This window comes from Palaemon carinicauda, chromosome 1 (genome assembly GCF_036898095.1).
Source record: "Palaemon carinicauda isolate YSFRI2023 chromosome 1, ASM3689809v2, whole genome shotgun sequence".
NCBI classification, from domain to species: Eukaryota; Metazoa; Arthropoda; class Malacostraca; order Decapoda; family Palaemonidae; genus Palaemon; species Palaemon carinicauda.
The window spans coordinates 98,697,311-98,720,339 of record NC_090725.1 but is presented as its reverse complement, the minus strand read 5'-3'; the positions used below and the strand labels follow the sequence as shown (position 1 = coordinate 98,720,339).

General features: G+C 42.0%; 1 protein-coding gene across 1 annotated transcript in view; it reads left to right on the top strand.

Moving 5' to 3' along the window:
- Ppcs (phosphopantothenoylcysteine synthetase) overlaps positions 1–23,029 on the top strand; it is a 210,211-nt gene that overhangs the window by 80,923 nt on the left and 106,259 nt on the right. The window contains exon 4 of the mRNA XM_068383094.1: positions 19,936–20,134. Within this exon, the coding sequence (XP_068239195.1) occupies positions 19,936–20,134 (199 nt within the window). The remainder of the gene's footprint in view (positions 1–19,935; positions 20,135–23,029) is intronic.

The window sequence follows — 23,029 nt, the reverse complement described above, 5'->3', positions numbered from 1 at the left end:
CATATACTTCCAGATTCCAATCCATCCATCTTCAAGGAAGTATCTCAGATTCATACACGAGAACAAACATTACCAGTTCAAAGTTCTCTGCTTCTGTCTCGGAACAGCACCCTAGGTCTTCACCAGGGTGTTTTCCCCAGTGTCATCTTGGGCTCACAGGAATGGCATTCGTCTCTTAGGATACCTCAACGATTTGCTGATTCTAGCAGACTCGCCAATGACCCTTCCTCATCACTGGAACATGCTTCTCGAGTTTTGTCAGGATCTGAGTAACCTGAGTAGTTATCACTTCTCCCATCTCAGAGACTGATATATCTCGATATGATTATAGACACCAACCTCCAGAAAGTATTTCTATCAGATGACAAAGAAAACATGCTGAGAGAAGTGGCAAGACCCTTCCTAAGACAGGAAAATCTTACAGCCTGGCAATGGTTGTACCTCCTGGGCCACCTAACTCCCCTGATTCGTCTTGTTCCCAACAGCCTCCTCAGGACAAGATACCTGCAATGGCAGATGAAGTGAGTGTGGAACCAACGCTCTGACTCCCCGGACATCTTAGTCCCTATAGGACAGGATCAAGTGACGGATCTTCATTGGTGGGTGGCAGAGGAAAACCTCCTCAAAGGACTAGATCTTCTTGTCCCTCCTTCGGACTTGATGCTCTATGCAGATGCATCAAAAGGAGGAGGGGTCCCCACTTGCTGCATCACACAGTCTCAGGTCTTTGGTCCGAGTCCAAAAGGTGCCAACACATAAATCTCTTAGAAATAAAAGCAACCTTTCTAGCTCTCCAGCAGTTCCATCTGTTGCTGGCCGGTCAATCTGTAGTGTTGATGAGTAGCAACAATACAGTAGTGGCTTACATAAACCAGGCGGTACCTTTTCGTAGCCCCAATGCCATCTAGCAGTAGAGATACTAAGATGGACAGAAGAACATTCGGTAACCCTATCAGCTTGCTTCATTCCCAACAAAAGGAATGTACTTGCAGACAACTTGAGCAGGGCTACTCAGATAGTGGGCTCTGAATGGTTTTTGAATCCTCTGATGTGCTTGGTCTTGTGGTGGTTGCTCAAGTAGTTGTGTAGCAAACCCAGCTCCCATATGGGATGGCAAGCATCTGGTCTATGGAGTTTTTCAAGTGAGAGTGAGGGAAACTCTATCAGAGAGTAAATGTCAGGAAGAAGGAATTCCTCTGGGTAGTGTGCTGAGTGTAACCATGTTTGCACTAGCAATTAATGGGATATCCTCAGTCATTCCCCGGGATGTTCTCTCAACACTATTTGTGGATGATCTCTTCATATCATTTGCTGGAGCTAGAATGGCAATGGTTGAGAGAAAACTGCAACTCTCAATTGACAAAATTATCCAGTGGGCCGATATGAATGGATTTAAGTTCTCGACAAGCAAAACTACTATTGTACCTTTCTGTCGTATCCGGGTAGTACATCCAGACCCGGATATATATTAAAGGTCAACGGATTCCATTTGTAGGGGAAGCTAAATTTTTAGGATTGATTATCGATTGGAGGTTGACATGGATTCCACAATTAAGGCATTAAAAGCTAAATGTCTTGAGGCTCTGAATCTTTTAAAAGTATTGTCCCGTACATCATGGTAGCCAGACTGTAAAACCATTTTAAAATTATACAAGGCCTTAAATTTTTCCAAAATTAGTTATGGGTGTGAAATATACTCCTCAGCCACCCTAAGCCGATTAAAGATATTAGATTCATTACATCATGCCGGTATAAGATTGTTGACAGGAGCGTTTAGAACCTCGCCTATCCCAAGTCTCCTTGTTGATACTGGAGAGTTACTTCTAGACCATTACTGCATGTCTTTCATTATTCGGTATTGGTTTAGGTTACAAAGACTCCCTAACTCCTTAGCCTTTCAGACTGCAAGCCTTGTAAGGAACTCAACATACTCCAAGTTGCACCCAAAATCTCCTCAACCGTATGGCTTTCAAGTAAAACAATTATTAAACAGTCTTGATAAAATTAGAGGTAAGGTACTTCCATTTAAGATACCATCACCCCCTCCGTGGAAATTACCAGAGATATCTTTTTGTAAATATTTTATTGGTGTTTATATACCGATGGCTCCAAATCTGATGCTGGTGATGGATTTGGAGTATATAGTAGTACTTTTAACTGTAGTGGGGCACTTCCTCTAATATCTTCCATATTTACTGCTGAATTATATGGCATACTAACTGCTATTGAGAAAATAGCGTTGAAAGAGGAGGGCAATTTTACCATCTTCAGTATAGTGATTCAAAAAGTGTCCTTCAAACTTTTGAAGGTTTTAATTCAAGTAACCCTTTAGTTTTAAAGATTTTAGAGTGGCTTTTAATTATTGGCCTAAAAGGTATTAACAGTTCGATTTTGCTGGGTTCCGGCACGTTGGTGTGTCTGGAAATGAAGAGGCAGATTCACTGGCAAAGAGTGCTGCAGCCGAGTTGCTACCAAGAAGGTCTCCCATTCTTTGTAATGATTTTTTACCAGCAATTAAGAATTTTGTTTATAACTATTAGCAACAGCATTGGGATAGTTTGAGCAAAAAGAGGATGAGAGAAATTGCGATGGGTATATCCTCTTGGAGGTATAATGTGATGCCCCGAAAATGGGAGACTTCTCTTTGTCGTCTCCACATTGGTCATATTCGGATGACACGAGTTTCTGCGGGCTGGCCAACACCAACCATATTGCGACGACTGTTTGATACCCTTGACAGTGAGGCATTTGTTGACTGAATGCCCCACTTTTAGATATCTGTTTGAGGCTTATGGTGAAGATGGCAGGTTCATCCTTGCCAAGATCCTTGGACATGATGTGTCGTACAATGCCAGTGATATTTTTAAATTTATATCAGAAGCAGGTCTTCTTAATGCTATTTAACTTTTATAACATATTTAATTCTAGTGGCATTTTAAAATTTATATCAGAAGCAGGTCTTCTTAATGCTATTTAACTTTTATAACATATTTACTTCTCTGGTTTTAATTGAATATTCTTTTAATATTTATTTATAATGAGTGATATCGGCGTCAATTATCTTCGATGTCAGGATGCTAGAGAACTTCAAATCAATCAATCTTGTCGATGGTAATGGATAGATGTAAGTCTCGAATGAAGGTAGAATGACTGGTTCTTCTCCTCCATTCATTCTGCCACTCTTCAGGACAAAGCGTTACATGCTGCATCTGACTTGATGCTGATAAACTACACTTCTGAGCTCCATTCATTAGAACCTGGAGAGGTTTTCCCGTATTCTCTGTGACCAAGGGTGAGGATGGTAAAATATATACCAACCATTGATTATCATACACCAAGTATATTATTCTGGACTGCTATCCCCTTTGGGATAAGGGATCCCTCATTTAACTATATACTAATCTACTTGGACATGCCAGGCCCTATCAGCCTGTTCATCATGATAGACGGATAGGTGGTTGCTGGAGTTAGCTGCTTTGCTTTCAAATTGGACCAAACAAAATGACATTTCCAGTAAAGAAAAAGAACCTAACAATTCAGTTTTATGGGAAATTCCAACCCACCAAGCAGTGAGTCTCCCTACGTAAAGGACTATGGGGTGCATTTTTTTGAGAAACAAATCAGAAATTTTAAAGGTCATTCGTATTTTTCCTAGGTGTACAGATTTGAGTCCTTTAGGTTAAGGTTCCCTCCACAACCACCCCTCTCAGTCCTGAGCCAAAAGGTCATAATGAAGAGCTTTTGAGAAGCAGGGGGTTAGATCAGGGCTCCTCACCTTCACTCCTACCTGTCACTCAACTGCTTGTTAAACGATTCAACCACCGCCCAACTCCAGCTGAAAACATATTCCCTTACTTGAAGGACTCAGTTTTGTATAGCTATGAAAAACACAATTTTCAATATTAAACTTAGCCGGTGATTATATAAGCTGCAACTCTGTTGCTCGACAGAAAACTCTACGTTCAAAATACGCCAGCGATCGCTATGCAGGTAGGGGGTGTACATCAGTAGCACCATCTGTCGAGCAGGTACTCAGTACTCAATGTAAACACAGAACCAATTTTCTCTCTGTCGGGCTACCGGCAAGACCTACTAATACGCTGTTACTAACTGGATTTGTTTTCACAACTATTTGGTGAAGTACACTATTCTAGTTTTGAGCTTTCGCTATGCAGGTGTTTTATCTTCATCTCAAAACTTGAACTCGTTTTGGATAGATTTAATTAGGGTGACAAAGAGAGTATGGACTCTCTTTCACTTTTAAATGGCCGACCCTTCCCTTAGACGGAAGTGTGTTTAGGTTTTTAGTAATTTTGCTTAACACGTTATAGATCTATATATTTTATATCTCTCCGCCTTTATTAGGCCTCTTCGATTAACTTTCCATTTATTATAAACATATAAAGATAATTTTTATGTTTTGTTTATATGCGACCTTTCCTGATAGTAGGCGGTCCTAACTTGGAACCGAAGTTAATCAACGTTGAGCCCATTATATCGTATTTAGCCTTTAAAGAATTTAAAACTTTTTAAATTTAATGTTTTATGAAAGAATTTCTTTGATAGTCTTCGTACTGTTTTCAAAGATGAACTAACGTTTAGTTTTTTAGACTACGCAGTTGTTGACGTTCAGGACGTTCAACATGCGCTCTATCGTTACGATAGAGAGAGAGTGTATCACGGTTTCACTTTGCAGTAAGAGTAAATCGATTCTGACGTTTTGTTCATTCTTTCTTAGCTTTAATGTTTTAAATTCTAAATTAAAGGAACTTTTATTTGGAAAACCTTTCAGTTTTTTTTCCTTTAATCAAATTTAATGTTTTTTTGACGATATATAATTGGGCTCTTCTCTTAGGTGCGAAATCAAGAGAGAAAGAGAGAGAGAGATAGAGACGGAGGGAGAGAGAGGAGAGAAAACGTTCCGTTCAAGCGGGTAACGTTGTTCTCGTGTTACTCTCGTCCTTAGTCGCTGTACGGGGAAGAAGGTAAAACGTTTCTAGGGTTTTATTCTTGTCCCCAGGCTATGTGCGGTGAGAGATTGTAAACGTAGTTTATTTGAACTAGTGTTTAGTCTCTTTCCCAGCCACTGAATTTTTTATCTTTATATGTTTTCTGTTTTTTGCTAGTATTAATGAGCTGCATTATACGACTGATTTCGCAATTACTACCTTTTAATGAGGGTAGAATTGCGTGTTTCAGGTAGAAATCAGTAAAAGTTTCGATTTCAGTGAAATAAGTGCAAAACAGAAAATCGAAGTGATAGAGTGATATGCGCAAAGTGTTACAGTGTTGCGTCCGAGGGTTCTTCTGTTCGTGCCTGTCGTTCACCTAGTCCGGGACCTCTTGCAAGCTCCCAAGCCCAGGGGAGAAGTAATGTCGAACGACTTATGGGTTCGTCAGGCCTTGATCAACGAACAGACGTTTCCCTCCGTGGTTTCGGGCGTATCTACCCAAGATCGCCCCACCCACACAAAGACGAGAGAGCCCATTTATTTCTCGTCTGCGGAAGAGGTTTCTCGTAAGAAACCATGGACCAAGGTCTCGCAGCTTATTAAGCACAAGTCGGTCCCTTCCGCGCAAGTCCAACGGCCCAGTTGTAGCCACTGGGTCAGTTCGGACTCGCTGCAGTCTTCCGACGACTGCTCACCTCCTAAGAGAGGCAAAGCGGTACCGCATCAGGCAGTCACACCGTCTGTTTCCGCACCTGCTCCTGTAGACCCTAAGTGGTCTTTGCTGCAGACCATGCAGTCTCAGTTAACGTCATTGATGCGGGACTTTCGTGCGGAGAAGGTTGACACTGCACCAACCTCTAGCCTACAACCAACCACGGTTGTGCGTCCTGTGGACGCTGAGGCGACCTTCTGCCGCACTCCAGCTGAGAGAGTCCCGCCACCCATGCGTTCCAGTGTACCCTGCCAGCCGCATGTTGACGTTCAGTAACGCACGGAACCTTCCGTTGACATTCGCGAGGTACAACAACAGTCTAAGTTGTTTTGTTTTGACGCGGTGCGTCAACCTCCGCATTCTAGAGTTGTTTTGACTGCTCAGTCTAGACAGTCAAAGCAGTCTCGAGTGAACACTGTATGTCCTCACGCACCTGTTGTGGTTGACAGTTCAGTTGTTGACAGTTCACAGACTGTCAAGCAGTTACATGACGTTGCCTTCTGGTCTGCTACTAATGCACCAGTGAGAGACTCACTGAGGTGACCTAGCTTTTATCGGACAAGGTTCCTGTAGATGAGAAAGTGCTGTTCTCCCTCCTACTGATATTCCCTTGAGGACTCTGTGCTGTTCTCCCTCCTACTGATATTCCCTTGAGGACTCTGTCATTTGGAGAGGAGCCTTAAGCTGCTTAGCCTCCTATGGACTTTAATTAAATCATGATGATTTTTTAAGGATCTTCGTTCGGATCTTGTAACTGCTGCTCCTCGTTCGCCTAAACGTCAGAACTTACACTAGGCCTAGCTACTTCGAAGCCGTTGTTTTTAAGCTAGTGCTCTCTCGCTCTCCTAGAGAGCGTTACGTTGCCTAGGCGACTGGTTTTTGCACCAGGAGGAGTTTTAGGGATATAGCCTTTGATTTCCCTTCTTTTAAACTGGCTTATAGAGCGAGAGTCTGATAGGACACGAGAGAAGTTCTCGGCTTGGGAGTTCATGCCTCTGCCAAGATAGACTTCTCAATTCTGGTAGACTTGCCCTGGCGCCTAGCCAGGAGACGCTCCAAGTTGTTTACAGGTCAACTTCTCAACTTTTGTCGAGCCTTTGAAGTTTTGCTGTACTATTATGTCACACATAACAAGGCTTTCAGGGATGGTAAATGGTTCAGCCTCAGTCGCTAACCCCGTCTGTTGCCACACCTGCTCCCGTAGACCCTAAATGGGCTTTGCTGCAAGACATGCAGTCCAAGCTTGCGTCCTTGATACAGGACTTAAATGCGGAGAAGAACCTTCTGGCCAACAACCTTCCAACTGGTTGGTTGTGCGCCCTGTTAACGCTGAGGTAACCTACTCGCGTCTGCCAGTTGAGGTGGTTCCTCCTTCTGGCCTACAACCTTCCAACCGGTCGGTTGTGCGCCCTGTTGACGCTGAGGTAACCTACTCGCGTCTGCCAGTTGAGGTGGTTCCTCCACCGATGTGACCCAGTGTGGGTTGCCAGTCGCACGTTAACGTTAAGCGACGCTCGGAGGTGGTTGTTGACGTTCAGGACGTTCAACAACCAGCAGAGGTGACTTGTTGTGACGCAGTGCGTCAACCTCAGCAACCCGGTAGGGTGTTGACTGCACAACCCAGACAGTCTAGACAGTTTCGGGTTGACGCTGTACTTCCTCGCGCACTCATGGTTGTTGACAGTTCACAGACTGTGCAGCAGTTCCATGATATTGCGTCCGGCTCCGTCACGCATCCACCAGTGCGACCGGATTCAGCGAGTCAGACGTTGCCCACTCCGTTGCCGTTTCCTCATCAGTTTCGGATGAGGAACCCTCTGATGAGGACGTTGCTGAACAAGACGATCAGCCCCCAGCCCTACTATCCATCCAGAAGATGCTGAAGAAGGAACGCTGCCCAGTCAGGCTGTGGATGAGTCTGGTAGGGACACTGTCATCCGTGGATCAATTTGTGTCACTAGGAAGACTACACCTCTGTCCTCTTCTATACCATCTAGCTTTTCACTGGAAAAAGGACAAGACGCTAGAAGCGGTCTCGATCCCGGTTTCCGGAAAGATAAAGTCTTTTCTGACTTGGTGAAAGGACTATATCAACCTTAGAGAGGGTCTTCCCCTGACTGTTCAGACTCCCAACCACGTTCTCTTCTCGGACGCATCGGACGTAGGCTGGGGTGCGACATTAGACGGTCGGGAATGCTCGGGATTATGGAACTCGAGTCAAAGGACAATGCATTTCAACTGCAAGGAGCTACTGGCAGTACGTCTGACCTGGAAAAGCTTCAGGTCTCTCCTTCAAGGCAAAGTGGTGGAGGTGAACTCGGACAACACCACGGCTTTGGCGTACATCTCCAAGCAAGGAGGGACCTACTCTCTGACATTGTACGAGATCGCAAGGGACCTCCTCACCTGGTCAAAAGGTCTAGACATATCACTAGTAACGAGGTTCATCCAAGGCAACTTGAATGTCATGGCAGATTGTCTCAGTCGGAAGGGACAAATAATTCCAACAGAATGGACCCTCCACAAGGATGTATGCAAGAGACTTTGGGCCACCTGGGGCCAGCCAACCATAGATCTCTTCGCAACCTCGATGACCAAGAGGCTCCCAATATTTTGCTCACCAATCCCGGACCCAGCAGCAGTTCATATAGATGCCTTTCTACTAGATTGGTCACATCTAGATCTATATGCATTCCCTCCGTTCAAGATTGTCAACAAGGTACTGCAGAAGTTCGCCTCTCACGAAGGGACAAGGTTGACGCTAGTTGCTTCCCTCTGGCCCGCGAGAGAATGGTTCACCGAGGTACTTCGATGGCTAGTGACGTTCCCAGAACACTTCCCCTAAGGGTGGACCTTCTACGTCAGCCACGCGTAAAGAAGGTACACCAAGGCCTCCACGCTCTTCGTCTGACTGCCTTCAGACTATCGAAAGACTCTCGAGAGCTAGAGGCTTTTCGAAGGAGGCAGCCAGAGCGATTGCTAGAGCAAGGAGAACATCCACCCTTAGAGTCTACCAATCGAAGTGGGAAATCTTCCGAAACTGGTGCAAGTCAGTATCCGTATCCTCGACCAGTACCTCTGTAACTCAAATAGCTGACTTCCTCTTATATCTGAGGAAAGAACGATCTCTTTCAGCTCCCACTATCAAGGGTTACAGAAGCATGTTGGCATCAGTCTTCCATCACAGAGGCTTAGATCTTTCCAACAATAAAGATCTACAGGACCTCCTTAAGTCTTTTGAGACCATGAAGGAGCGTCGTTTGGTTACACCTGGTTGGAATTTAGACGTGGTACTAAGATTCCTTATGTCAGACAGGTTCGAACCGCTACAATCAGCCTCCCTGAAAGATCTCACCTTAAAGACTCTTTTCCTGGTATGCTTAGCCACAGCTAAAAGAGTCAGTGAGATTCATGCCTTCAGCAAGAACATCAGATTCTCATCCAAAACGGCTACATGTTCTACAACTTGGTTTTCTAGCCAAACACGAGCTGCCTTCTCGGCCTTGGCCAATATCGTTCGATATTCCAAACTTATCGTATGGTTGGAAATGAACTAGAAAGAGTCTTATGTCCTGTAAGAGCTCCTAAGTTTTATTTAAAAACCTTTACGAGGCCCGTCTGAAGCTTTATGGTGTTCAGTTAAGAAACCATCTTTGCCTATGTCAAAGAATGCTTTATCCTATTTTATCAGACTGTTAATACGAGAAGCTCATTCCCATCTGAATGAGGAAGACCAAGCTTTGCTGAAGGTAAGGACACACGAAGTTAGAGCTGTCGCAACTTCCGTGGCCTTTAAACAAAATAGATCTCTGCAAAGTATAATCGACGCAACCTATTGGAAAAGCAAGTCAGTGTTCGCGTCTTTTTATCTTAAGAATGTCCAGTCTCTTTACGAGAACTGCTACACTCTGGGACCATTCGTAGCAACGAGTGCAGTAGTGGGTGAGGGCTCAACCACTACAATTCCCTAATTCCATAACCTTTTTAATCTTTCTCTTGAAATGTTTTATTATTGTTTTTGGGTTGTCCGGAAGGCTAAGAAGCCTTTCGCATCCTACTTGATTTGGCGGGTGGTCAAAGTCATTTCTTGAGAAGCGCCTAGATTAGAGGTTTTGATGAGGTCCTGTTGTATGGGTTGCAACCCTTGATACTTCAGATCCTAGGGGTCGCTCAGCATCCTAAGAGGATCGCGAGGCTCCGTAAGGAAGACGTACTTAAAAAGGCAGAGTAATTGTTCAAGTCGACTTCCTTACCAGGTACTTATTTATTTTATGTTTGTTATTTTGAATAACTGCTAAAATGAAATACAAAATACTTAGCTCATAATAATGTAAACAAGTAATGCTGGTCTCTACCCACCCCCCGGGTGTGAATCAGCTTATATAATCACCGGCTAAGTTTAATATTGAAAAATGTTATTTTTATTAATAAAATAAATTTTTGAATATACTTACCCGGTGATTATATATTAAAGGACCCTCCCTTCCTCCCCAATAGAGACCCAGTGGACCGAGGAGAAAATTGGTTCTGTGTTTACATTGAGTACTGAGTACCTGCTCGACAGATGGCGCTGTTGATGTACACCCCCTACCTGCATAGCGATCGCTGGCGTATTTTGAACGTAGAGTTTTCTGTCGAGCAACAGAGTTGCAGCTTATATAATCACTGGGTAAGTATATTCAAAAATTTATTTTATTAATAAAAATAACATTTTTAAACATTTAAACTTACCCGCTAGTTATATATAATAGCTTTATTCTTCTGTCCGGCAGAAATTATAAACTCGCAGCAATCGCATAGATATGTCAGTTATACACTAGCGCCACCTTGGAGTTAGGTCGAACTATCCCTCCTAGTATCAGATTTTCTTCTGCTGCCATATTGGCTACGTAGAAATGGAATTTACTCGTCTTTAACCTGGATTTTAGCAGTACCTTGGTGATGTACTCTTGTTACGGTTTTGAGCATTCGCTTACAAGGTTTTTGTTTTATATTTTATCGCTATGTTATAGCTTAAAAGGTAGGATTAAAAATTTTTCAACCTATTTTTAACTAACGAAAGCATATGGCGAGGTAAACATCTCGCCTGATCAATGACGTCACAGTCATTTGACGTAAGCTTGAGTATGACTTGCATTTTCTTTCTTTACTACAAAGAATGATAAGTTAATGCTATCTTACAATGTATTTAGTGATATGAAATAAAAGGATTATATTATTTTGAGAAAATTTTTCTCCTTTTGGTATGCTCTCTTTGGATAATCTTTGATCTGTTTTAAAGATTATCTAGCATTCATTTTTATTTATGCTACGCAGTCCTCAGTCTGTCGTTACAGTAATACTCTTTGTATCGATATTTATGAAAAGTACATTTTTCTTTAAAAACTAAGTTTTTAAATTATTAAATAAAAGGAATATGTCATTTTCCAATTATATTGGTCCTTTTAGTATTTTTTCTTTTGCTAATCTGTTTACAAAGATTGAAAGGGAATTAGCGTTCAGTAAATTTTTATACGACGTAGTATTCATGGCAATCGATATAGTCACACGATTCTTTGTATCGTTGTTTACTTGTTCGTTTTTGGAATACTAAATTTTTTCGTATAATATTTATAAATATTCCAATTGTTAAATGTGACTATTCGTCTTTTATTGGAACCCCTTAATATTAAGGGTTGATTTAAATATATATATATAGTTCCGGTAGGCCCTGCTGCTTCCTTTGGTGCCTTAGATGACCGCGGAGGTAGCAGCAGTAGGAGATTCAGCATTATGAAGCTTCATCTGTGGTGGATAATGGGGGAGGGTGGGCTGTGGCACCCTAGCAGTACCAGCTGAACTCGGTTGAGTCCCTTGTCAGGCTGGGAGGAACGTAGAGAGTAGAGGTCCCCTTTTGTTTTGTTTCATTTGTTGATGTCGGCTACCTCCCAAAATTTGGGGAAGTGCCTTGGTATATGTATGTATGTATATCTATTCAAGTACAGTGGAACCTCTACACACAAACGTATCTACATCCGAATTTTCCAACATCCGAAGTAAAATTCGAGCAATTTTTCGACTCTACACCCGAATTTTATTTCGACACGAAGTAAGCAATTTTCGTCATACCGGTTGTATCCGAATTTTTCGACACGCGAAGTACAATTCGAACACGTTCCTACTCTACACCCGAATTTTTTTTTGACACCCGAAGTAAACAATACCCGTGCACGTAGATGGTACTCATAGCGCCGGATGTATTTTTTATTTCCGCCGATAGAAGGCAGCATTTCTACCTCGGAGGGACCCTCAATTATCATGGCTTGGGACATTCCTCTGTTCTCGTCGGCTTCGTGTGGTTGTGCCCTGTGCGTTCTGCTATTAACTGTGTTTTAATCGTGATTTTTTACGTTCATCCTTTTACGGTATTTTACGTAAATCATGGGTCCTAAAAGGCTTAGTTTCGCAAGTGGTGAGAAAAGGAATAAGGAAATGCTTTCTTTAGAAGTAAAGCAAGGAATTATTGAAAAGCATGAGAGAGAGAGAGAGAGAGAGAGAGAGAGAGAGAGAGAGAGAGAGAGAGAGAGAGAGAGAGAGAGAGAGAGAATGTTACTACTGAACGTTTGATGGAGATTAAGCATCAAGGAGAGAGAGAGAGAGAGAGAGAGAGAGAGAGAGAGAGAGAGAGAGAGAGAGAGAGAGAGAGAGAGAATGTTACTACTGAACGTTTGATGGAGATTAAGCATCAAGGAGAGAGAGAGAGAGAGAGAGAGAGAAAGAGAGAGAGAGAGAGAGAGAGGGAGAGAGAGAGACTAAAAACATAAATCACACTTTGAGTGTGAGTGAACTTGCAAAAGAACATCACGATGAACTTACTACAGAGGAGCTCAAGGAACTCCATGCTATGTCTGAGCACATGAGTGATGACAAGGAAGGGATCGAGGAGGTAGAACATGTGTTAAGTTCGGTGCAAATAAAAGAGGTGTTAGGAAAATATCAAGACGTGGTCGACTTCATCGACAAATACCATCCAAAGAAATTGCAGGTTTGTCGTGTAGTTGCGCAGTTTGATGATGTTTCCCTAACTTATTTTCGAAACATCCTGAAAAGCTGTACCAAGCAACTTTCTGTCGATAGCTTCTTTAATAAAACTACAAAGCGAACTCGTGATGAAGAGGAAGGAAGTGGTTCAAAGAAAACGGCAAAGAGTGAAGCGAAAGAAAGTGAAACAAAGAAAACGGCAAAGATTGAAGAGAAAAAAATTCAATCAAAGTGTAGAGTGAAAGTGATTAAAATTAATCATCAAAAAGAAAAAAGTAAATGTAAAAATAATATAAAATATGAAACTAAAAAAATATAAATAAGCTAAGTTAGGTTAAAGTTCACTTAGTGTAAGTTAGAATAAGTTTCGGTAGTGTACGTTTATCGTAGTCAACCTCTCTACCTCCTCGCCGCCCGTCCATCTCTCTGCGTAGCAAGACCAACACCTGCGCTGGACTTTCTAAGGTAAAGTGACGCTAAAAACCCGTTTCTTATTTATCATTTCTTGATAATTATTCATTTTTACATGTCTATTATCTAATTTAGAGTGCATATTGTCATGTATAATTATGTGTAGTAATTTATTAAGGAGTTATAGGTTTTTGGGCTCAACCACGAATTAATCTTATTTCAATGTATTCTTATGGGAAAATTCGTTTCTACATCCAAACATTTTCTACATCCGAAGTCGATTGTAGAACGGATTAAATTCGTATGTAGAGGTACCACTGTAATATGTTAATATTTTATATTAAATATTTTGTTACATTTTATATGGGATTCAGTGACTATTGCATCCCCATTCAAGCACTTGACAGAATAGTAAGTTCTCCCTCTACGGGCGTGTATACTTTTGGTTTTATACCAAAAAGTCAAAAATGCAAATTTTTAGTGCTAAATTAGTGCAGTGAATTTTATTCAATACAGTGGAGGGTGCTTCTGTTCGGACCTGTCGTTATCCTAGCCTTAGACCTCTTTCAAGCTCCCGGACCCATGGGAGATGTTAAGTCGAGCGGAAAAGGGAAGCTAGAGGCTTAGCCTGGCGCTTACCGTCTTATAAGACCCGAGCAGAAGTCCCCTCAAGCGTTTTCTGTTGACGATCCCCAGAACGCTCGCCCTCGCCGTAGGTAAGGCGAGGTAAAAGTGTTTTTCTAACTTTAAATGATATTGCACTTCAGGTGCAAAACTGAAAACAAAATTAAAATCATTCATGACAGGTAATGAGCATTTAATGTTCTTACCTCTTAAAAAGAGCTGAACTTGATGGCGCGTCCCAAGCAGCTGAGCATGGTGGCGCTCGCCAGGTGGCTTAGCATGGTGCCTCGCGCCAAGCTGAACATGGCGCCTCGTGCCAAGCTGAACATAACCCTTCACGCTAAGCTGAGTATGTCACCTCGCGCCAAGCTTAACGTGACGCCTCGCGCCAAGCTTTACGTGACGCCTCGCGCCAAGCTGAGCGTGACGCCTCGCGCCAAGCTGAACGTGACAACAACAGAATGTTGCTTATCTAGCTTTCACTGCATGCGATCGGCATAGCTCAGAGCGTCTTAATCGCAAGCGTTATTGTTCTGAAAGTCACGTGGCGCCGAGCGTCAAGAGCTTTTACGACATCAAGTAGAACTTGATGTCTACCTGACCATAAGCTTCTAGCGTTGAAACTTTGTTACGCCAGGCGCTATATTAAGAAATAAATATTAACTAGAAAGATATTTTGTTCTCAGACCAAGGCCTGCTTGAACTAATTTTTGGTTGGGAGAGCTAGAATTAAACCTCTAAAGCATTGAGGTCAGAATTCAGAACCTTAAGGAGTTGACTCCTAGGAAACAAGACATCTCTACCTAGGTTAGAGACTTGTAGGAGGAAGGGAGTGACTTTCAGAAACTCATGAGAGTTTTCTGAGGAGTTTCCATTTTGTTATGTACCTGCTGCTCCTCGTTCCGCCTTCAGAGTTTTTCGCTAAGGAAGACGGCAAAGGAGTCTCTGTTTATTATTTTTTTTATTACTAGCCAGGCTACAACCCTATTTGGAAAAGCAATATGCTATAAGCCTAAGGGCTCCAATAGGGGAAGATGGCTCAGTAAGGAGAGGAAATAAAGAAATAAATAATTGATGAGAATAAATTAGCAATAAATCATTCTGAGAAAAGTAACAAAGTCAAAAGACAGTGCTGATAGTGCAGTACTTTAGGGGTCCTCAAGGCAGCATAAAGAACCTAACTGCAGATGTTGATGCAGCAGCACATTCAGCTGCAACAGCAGGAGGTGCATTAGGGCTTTTGTAAGAGAAGGCAGTGCCCCCCTTTTTTTGCTGTATACGGCCTGTCAGGTTGTCAGAAGTTGGCAAAGCTTTTGTTCAGACTGATAAGGATCTTGTTCCTGAGTCTGGTGTTATGGTACAGGCACCGCCGCTCCCGCCAGACTATTTTCCGTCTGCTGAAATGCGGAGCGTGATGTAAGCGATGAAGAAGGGGAGTTCGCAATCAAAGTTTTATACACCGGTGTCACCTAATATTGATCCTAGTTAGACTATGCTGCTGGCATGAAACAACGGCTCTCATCCGTTATGCAGTCTTATCAGCCTGCTGTTAGCAAAGCGATGGTTTGTCATGATTCTTTTCAGGACGCGTTGTCACACAGGCGGCCTACCAGCAAGCTAATTTTGAACAGCGTGGTAAGGCTTCGATATCCCATTGAGTGTCTTCTCTTGATACCAGACATCAAACGGCCAAACGTGTCATAGAGCGTTTACCTTCCAAGCGCGGCGACGATCGCTAGGCAGCTAAGCACGACATTGGGCGTCTAGCTGAACGTGACGTCGAGCAACAAGCTCGTGACGTCGAACGTCAAACAAACCGTGATGTCCAACGTCAGTCACATACGTTTCAAGCTACGTCCAGAGGACACTCATAAGACTCATAAGACTTTGCTTGCAGCAGTAAAAAAGGTCCACTGGATGATCTCTTTAGATCTCCAGGATGCTTACTTCTACTTCCTCATCCATCCGAACTTCAAGCTACCGGAAGGTTCGTGTATAGGAGGAAGTTGTCCAGTTTTGAGTTCTTTGTTTCGGGCTATGCACCACCCCTCAAATAGAGGGTGCGTCAGTTAGGACATATCGTTGTGTCCTATCCTTAGACCTCTGGAAAGAAGTACTGTATTCTGGTTTCGGGCCTTAGGCTTCGGCCTCACCACCGCCCGTCTAGTCTTCACAAAGATCATGATGAATGTGGCAAGCATGCTCCACTCAAGAGGCATCAGAGCCTCCTTGTACTTGGACGATTGGCTACTAAGAGCCCCCTCACTCAATCGCTGTCTGAAGGATTTGCGTCTGACAATGAGTCTGTCAGAGGAGCTAGGACTTCTGGTGAATTCAGAGAAGTCTCAATTGATCCCTTCCCAGATCCTTTATTTAGGGATGGAGATTCACAGTCTGACTTTTCAGGTTTTTCCATCACCTGCAACAATACAGCTAGCTCTCCTAAGGCTTTGTGCCTTTCTAAAGAAGGAGTTTTGTTCAGTGAGGGAATGGATGAGTCCTGGGAACCCTCTCTTCACTAGAACAATTTGTATGTCTGGGGAAACTAGATTTACCACCCCCTTCAGTTCCATCTCAATTGACATTGGAGCAAAGAGGACAGCCTCGACAAGGAGAGCATTCCTCTTACGGAACCAATAAAAGAGTGCCTTCGTTGGTGGAACAACATATACAGGCTCCAGGAAGGTCTCTCTTTGGAACATAAGAGCCCAGACCTTGTGTTGTTTTCCGACGCCTCGGACTCGGGGTGGGGAGCAACACTGGGAAAGTCAGAGATTTCAGGTCTGTGGACAAAACAACAGCAAAGTATCCACATCATTCAAAAGGAGTGGTTAACAGTCCTGTTGGCTCTCAAGGGGTTCGAGAAGCTAGTACTGAACAAAGTAATACAAATCAATGCATACAATACCTACATAGCGAAACAAGGGAGAACGCATTCGAGGCCTCTTTACGAGATAGCAAAAACTCTTCTCGTTTGGGCACATCAAAGAAAGATATCCCTATTGACAAGTTTCATTCAAGGGGAAAACAATTTGAGGGCAGACAGCCTCAGCAGGAGGAGTCAAGTTCTCCCCACAGAGTGGACTGCATCTAGATGTATGCTAGAAACTTTGGCAGATTTGGGGCCGCCCTCTCATAGATCCATTCGCAACTTCAAAAACCAGAAGAGTAGAGAATTATTGCTCCCCAGTTCCGGATCTCGATGCGTCACACAAACGCGTTCTTGATGGACTGGTCACATCTAGATGTGTACGCTTTCCCTCCATTCAAAGTGCTGTACAAAGTACTACAAAAGTTTGTGTCTCACGAGGGAACCAGATTGACGTTAATAGCCCCCTTCTGGCTGTCAAGGGGTTGGTTCACAGAGGTATTGGAATGGATGGTGGATGTTCCAAGAAGCTTGTCATTGAGAATAGATCTTCTCCGACAACCCCACTTGGCAAGAAACCATCTAAACCTCCAAGCTCTACGTCTGACTGCCTTCAGACTATCGAAAAACTCGCAAGATCTAGAGGAATTTCGAAGGAAGCAGCCAAGGCTATTGCTAGAGCAAGAAGAACTTCTACTTTCAGGGTGTACCAATCCAAGTAGAAAGTTTTTAGAGCATGGTGTAAAACTAACTCAGTTTCTTCATCCAATACCTCTATAGCTCAAATTGCATTTTTCTTTTTAGAGCTTAGAAGAAGGCACAATTTCTCCTCCTCAACCATTAAAGGGTACAGGAGTATGTTAGCAGCGGTCTTCAGGCATAGACATTTAGACCTCTAGAATAACAAGGACCTTCAGGATCTCCTTAGATCCTTTGAAACCTCTAAAAAAACGTCAACAGGATTCACCAGCCTGGAATTTAGAGGTGGTTTTAAAATTTCTTATGAGTGACAGATTCGAACTTTTTAACTCTGCTTCTTTTAAAGATCGGACTTTAAAGACTTTATTTTTAGTAAGCTTAGCAACAGCAAAAAGGGTCAGTGAAGTTCATGCTTTTAGCAAAAACATTGGCTTTAGAAATGGCAAAGCTATATGCTCCCTGCAGCTTGAATTTCTAGCCAAGAACGAATGTCCTTCTCACCCATGACCAAAATCTTTTGAAATTGCTAACCTCTCTGATTTGGTGGGTGAGAAGCTGAAGAAGGTTCTTTGTCCTGTTAGAGCACTAAGTTTCTATTTAAACAGGACTAAAGATTTAAGAGGCAATTCAGAAGCTCTTTGGTGTACAGTCAAAAAGCCTGTTTTTTCCTATGTCTAAAAATGCCTTATCATATTTCATAAGACTTTTTTGATTAAAGAAGCTCGCACACACTGTGGTGAGGCAGACCTTAAGCTCCTGAAAGTTAAGACTCATGAAGTTAGAGCTTTGGCAACGTCTGTGGCTCTTGAACAAAATCGTTCACTGCAAAGTATGATGAATACAACGTTTTGGAGAAGTAAATCTGTATTTGCATCACTTTTTTTAAAACGTGTTCGGACTCTTTATGAGGACTGCTACACTTTTGGTCCATTCGTAGCAGCGAATGCAGTAGTAGATAAAGGGTCTACCACTACACTCCCTTAATCCCTAGTACCCTTTTTCCCTCTTGGAACTTGTATATATTTTTATGATTGGAGGAAATTGTTAGACAATATTCCGTAATCTTTGACTTAGTCAGGTAGTCATTTGTTCCTTGAGAGTGCCCGGAACAAGGGTATTAGTTGAGGTCCTGTCAGCATAGAGGTTATTCACCGTTTGACAGCTCCTAGAGTTCTTCAGCCCCCTGGGTGGATTGCTGGTTCTCAAAGGACAGCAGACTTATTAATGCAGAGAACCATTGAAGTCAGCTTCCTTAATAGGTACGAACCCTTAAGCTAAGTTTTGTTTTAAACTCCTAAGTGAAATTCCATTAATGATGCTGTCTCTGACCCGCCACCAAGGGTGTCAATCAGCTATTATATATAACCAGCGGGTAAGTTTAAATGTTTAAAAATTAAATTTTCATTTTAAAATAAATTTTTTAACATACTTACCCGGTGGTTATATAACTTAAAATCCCCCCCCCCTTCCTCCCCTCTAGAGACCTAAGGACATGGAAAATCTGATACTAGGAGGGATAGTTCGACCTAACTCCTTGGTGGCGCTAGTGTATACCTGACATATCTATGCGATTGCTGCGAGTTTTGAATTTGTGCCGGACAGAAGAATAAAGCTATTATATATAACCAGCGGGTAAGTATGTTCAAAAATTTATTTTGATATGAAAATATTAAAAGATGTATATATATATTTTTTTTTTTTTTATATACCGTATTACAGTATTTTATGGATGTTATTAGTATGGAAGGTATCATTACTACTACAGCTATGTGCAGTACAGTATACTTGTATTTTATATAATGAAGTTTACAGAGAAGGAAGGAGGGGGAGGGAGGAAGGAGGGGGGAGAGAGAGAGAGAGAGAGAGAGAAAATCTGATTTTTGTAATCATACACATCATTATCATATATACAATACATGAACCTCACAACATCATAAACATAGCAAAGAAATATGGATTCCCTGATCTAGCTTTTAACAAGGAAGTTAAAAGCTCTCTAACCCCAAAAACACACTTATCAATGAATTAATGATTGTTTGCAAGCATGCACATCATCATTATGATATGTAAAATAGATCAAACTCCCAACTTTATAAACATTTTGTAATTATGTTAAAGACATTGCATAATTATTTAGGACTTATTGCAGACAATAAATAAAATATCGAATAATATGTAATAGAGAATCTGCAGAAGCTGAGATTTATAGATGAAATTCAATTTGAAATGACTAGTATCTTCATTTCTAACAGTTGAAATTAAGCAACGTATGGTATTTTCCTAAAAAAACAGAATTCAACTGAAAATGCCTTGGCTTCAACGAAGTAAATGAACTTGTTAACCACCCGTCTTTCATATTCTTTTTTATTTTTTGAGAGGGAAATGCACAGTTTGGTAATTTTAGAGGCTTGTATTCCTTCATTGAAATCCTTATAAAAAGATTCTGATAGATATTGTAATTGTAATACTGTATGAAAATTTCCTCTCATATTCTATAAAAATTTCATGTCTTGTATCTTATGTATGGTAGCAGTCATTGTCATAAAATGTAACCACATTTACAACATTTGTGCTGAAAATGTGTAAGATATAAAATTCATGTATATTAAAATGGTTTTGTAGTATAGAAATATTTGTCTGAATTCCAGGTTTGTTGATAACTTTAGTGCTGGGACTCGTGGAGCAGCATCCACTGAATACTTCTTGAATCTTGGTTATGCTGTTATTTTCCTTCATAGAGACGAGTCAATCATGCCCTTTTTCCGCCATCTTAATTCCCGTGTTCTAGATGCCCTTCAAGAAGGTCCTGGAGGACTCTTACAGCTTTCACCAACACACTCTGCACAGGTAAAAACATTGTATGATATTTCTTGTTTATTAATTTAGTTTTTATTATATTGAGAAATTATAATTTGTATTCTTGCCTTAGCAAGTGTATGATTTAGGCTAATTTGCCATAAAGAAAATGGAGTTGAGAACTGAAAAGAAAAGTATATTACTGTAGATGTATGGGTTTTCATTTAACAATCTGGTAGGCCCTACATGAAATGAAACCGTTTCAGAACACTTATAACTTTTGGATTCACGTGGCACAGCAAAATTCGTTAATGGCGAAACACTATTTTTCCTGACAGCATGAGGACTTTGTTATCCAACATTATACTTGATTGCTTTCTGTAAATTTACGAATCATTATATAATGCTATCTTTGCAGCTACGGTAATTAAGGCTAAATATTTTTACTTAATTGGAGGAAGTTAAAAAATGGAGAATTCTGTATCAAGAAAATAAGTTAAAATTGCCAAAATTTAAGATAATTTACTCCAGAAAAGAAATAAGATAGAATAATAAAGGTGTTAACAAAAGAAAAACCTGGTTTTGGGGAGCTGCTATGTGGTCTCCAAGGGCTTTCCTGTAAAAGCTAGAAAGGAATCCAATATAATAGGAAAACTAAAGAAATAGTGTCTCCCCTGCTCTAGGGCCAGAGTTTCAACGTGCAAACCCCAGTCTCAGTGTATATAAGGCAGACCTATGGGTTCAGGCAACTCCAATGCTGAAAATCATCTTGTAACTGATGGCAAATCATAACTGAGAACCAATACTAATGCTGGAGAGACTGCTACTGGCACACTAACTAGTGCCAACCTGTCATGTTCCATACTCGGAGTGATAATCATATGTCCCTCTTCCCAGATTGTTTTTCTAATGATATTTGAAATATAAAAGGGAAGGAGGGTCTTGGAAACCACACAGAACCTCCAAAAAAGATCTGGTTTTCCTTCATCAAAATCCCTTTTTGTGGATTAATCTGGGGTGTGGTTTCCAAGGACTAATACCAGAGAATAACTGCGTTACAAACATGCAAAACAAAGCAAACAACTAAATTATGCATTTATAGGAGAGAAGAAAACCTAACAAGTTAGAAATTCACCTCATAAGGGAAAAACTCTAGAGAAGAAACAAGAATGTCAATATGTTTCTGCTGATGGACCTGGTGTACGGCTTGGATTTGTTTCAGGTAGTGTCTTATAATAAACACCCTGTGCCCAGATGGATGTCCTGAAATTACATTTGTTCCATAACCGAAATACAAACCACGCTATTTACATTGGGTTTACCTTTCGGCGTAGCTTAAATGGCGAGCCATTAGAATTTAACGAGGGTGTATCACCCCCGCGCTAGTTAGCAGGGGGGTAGGGGAGTGGTAGCTAGCTACCCCTCCCCCCCTCACACACCGGTGAACTGCTTCACTTCACTTTTGGCTCGGACAATGGACAGACGTCTCTGTCTTTGTCCTCGCTTGGCAGCCATTGTTTGTTTTGTCTTTACTTAATCACTTACTTTTCTTTTACTCAATATATATGTAAAAATTTTTTTGTTTATGTATATATTTGAGTATAGAAATCAGTAAGTTTCCTTTTCAGAGTTTGTGCTTGTGTGTGTAGTGTACGATATCTCCGTGGAGTCCTCGGCAGTTAGGCCACCATGGTGTAATTTCATGGGTCGCGATCGAGTTTGACTACGGTCTTTCTCTCTCTCTCTGAGGTCGTTCACCCTTTTACTACGTTACTTTTACTACGTCTGAGTAGCTTCCTTCCCATGTGGGTGGGGTTGCTACGCCGTACGTTTTGTCTCAAGTAGTTTATGAATCTAATTGTATTTGTTGATTTTTCAGCTTTGTAGAACGATTCCTTTCGGGGTTTTCGTTCTTTCTTTAGTGTTCATTCATTTTTAAATTACATAACTACATAGTTACATAATTATAATTGTTATAATTCTGTGTTGGTTACACCTCTCCTTCCGTGAGTGTAAGTGATTGTGAGGGCACGTGCCTGTTGTGTAAGTCTTGTGTTCCTTTCCCTCGGGTTTCCTCTTCGGAGCCTTCCCGGGGGAATGAATGTTAACTAATGATTTTTGTTTTTATTTTTCACAGTTACCGATCTAGTTCGTTTCTGTAATGTGACAACGGAGTGAGCTGTCTTGTTGAGGCCTGGGGATTCGGCTGTTGCTGCCTCCCCTATAGATCTTCGTCAGGGGCGTGTCTCCTTCTCCTGGAAGTACTCCCGTGACGATTGACAGCTCTCCAGTTCATTTTAGAACACTCAGGAGGGGTAACTTTCCTTCCGAGGGAAGTTTTCCTGTCCAGGCTTGAGTTTTTTCCCTTTGGGGGGTTCTTCTCTTGCCTTTTTTTCGTGTGACTTGGTGCTGAGCGGTTGCACCTGCAGTTACGCTCAAGGGGCTGGGCAACTGCAGGAGCCCCTCTTCGGAGGATTGCTCTTTTTAGGTCACTGGCTGACCCGTCTCTTCTACGAAATGTTTCTCTTTCGTTCGCGAGAGAGTACACTCATATAGACTCCTCTTCGAAGGATTCTTCTGCTGTTGTTGCTGTTGGCCGCCTTCACCGTAAGGCTCACCGTCCGCTACGTCGTAAGAGCCTCCCATCTCCCTATAAGGGTGCTAAGAAGCGCCTTTTTGAATCTCCGTTTGCAGCCTGCAGCTCCTTCCTCTTTAGATCTCTCCGGGGATCGATCTCCAACGCCTTCTTGACCTTCCGCTCCTGGTGTAGATGGACAGCAGTCTGACCTCGTCTTCCGACGGACAACGATCCCTTCGAAGGGTTGCCTCCCACGGGGGGTGCTTCCCTTGCGTGTCAGGGTTCCCCTGCGCGCCCTTCTACAGTGTTCTCTCCTGCTCAGTGTTAGCGCACAGGCGCTCTCCTGCTCAGTGTTAGCGCACAGGCGC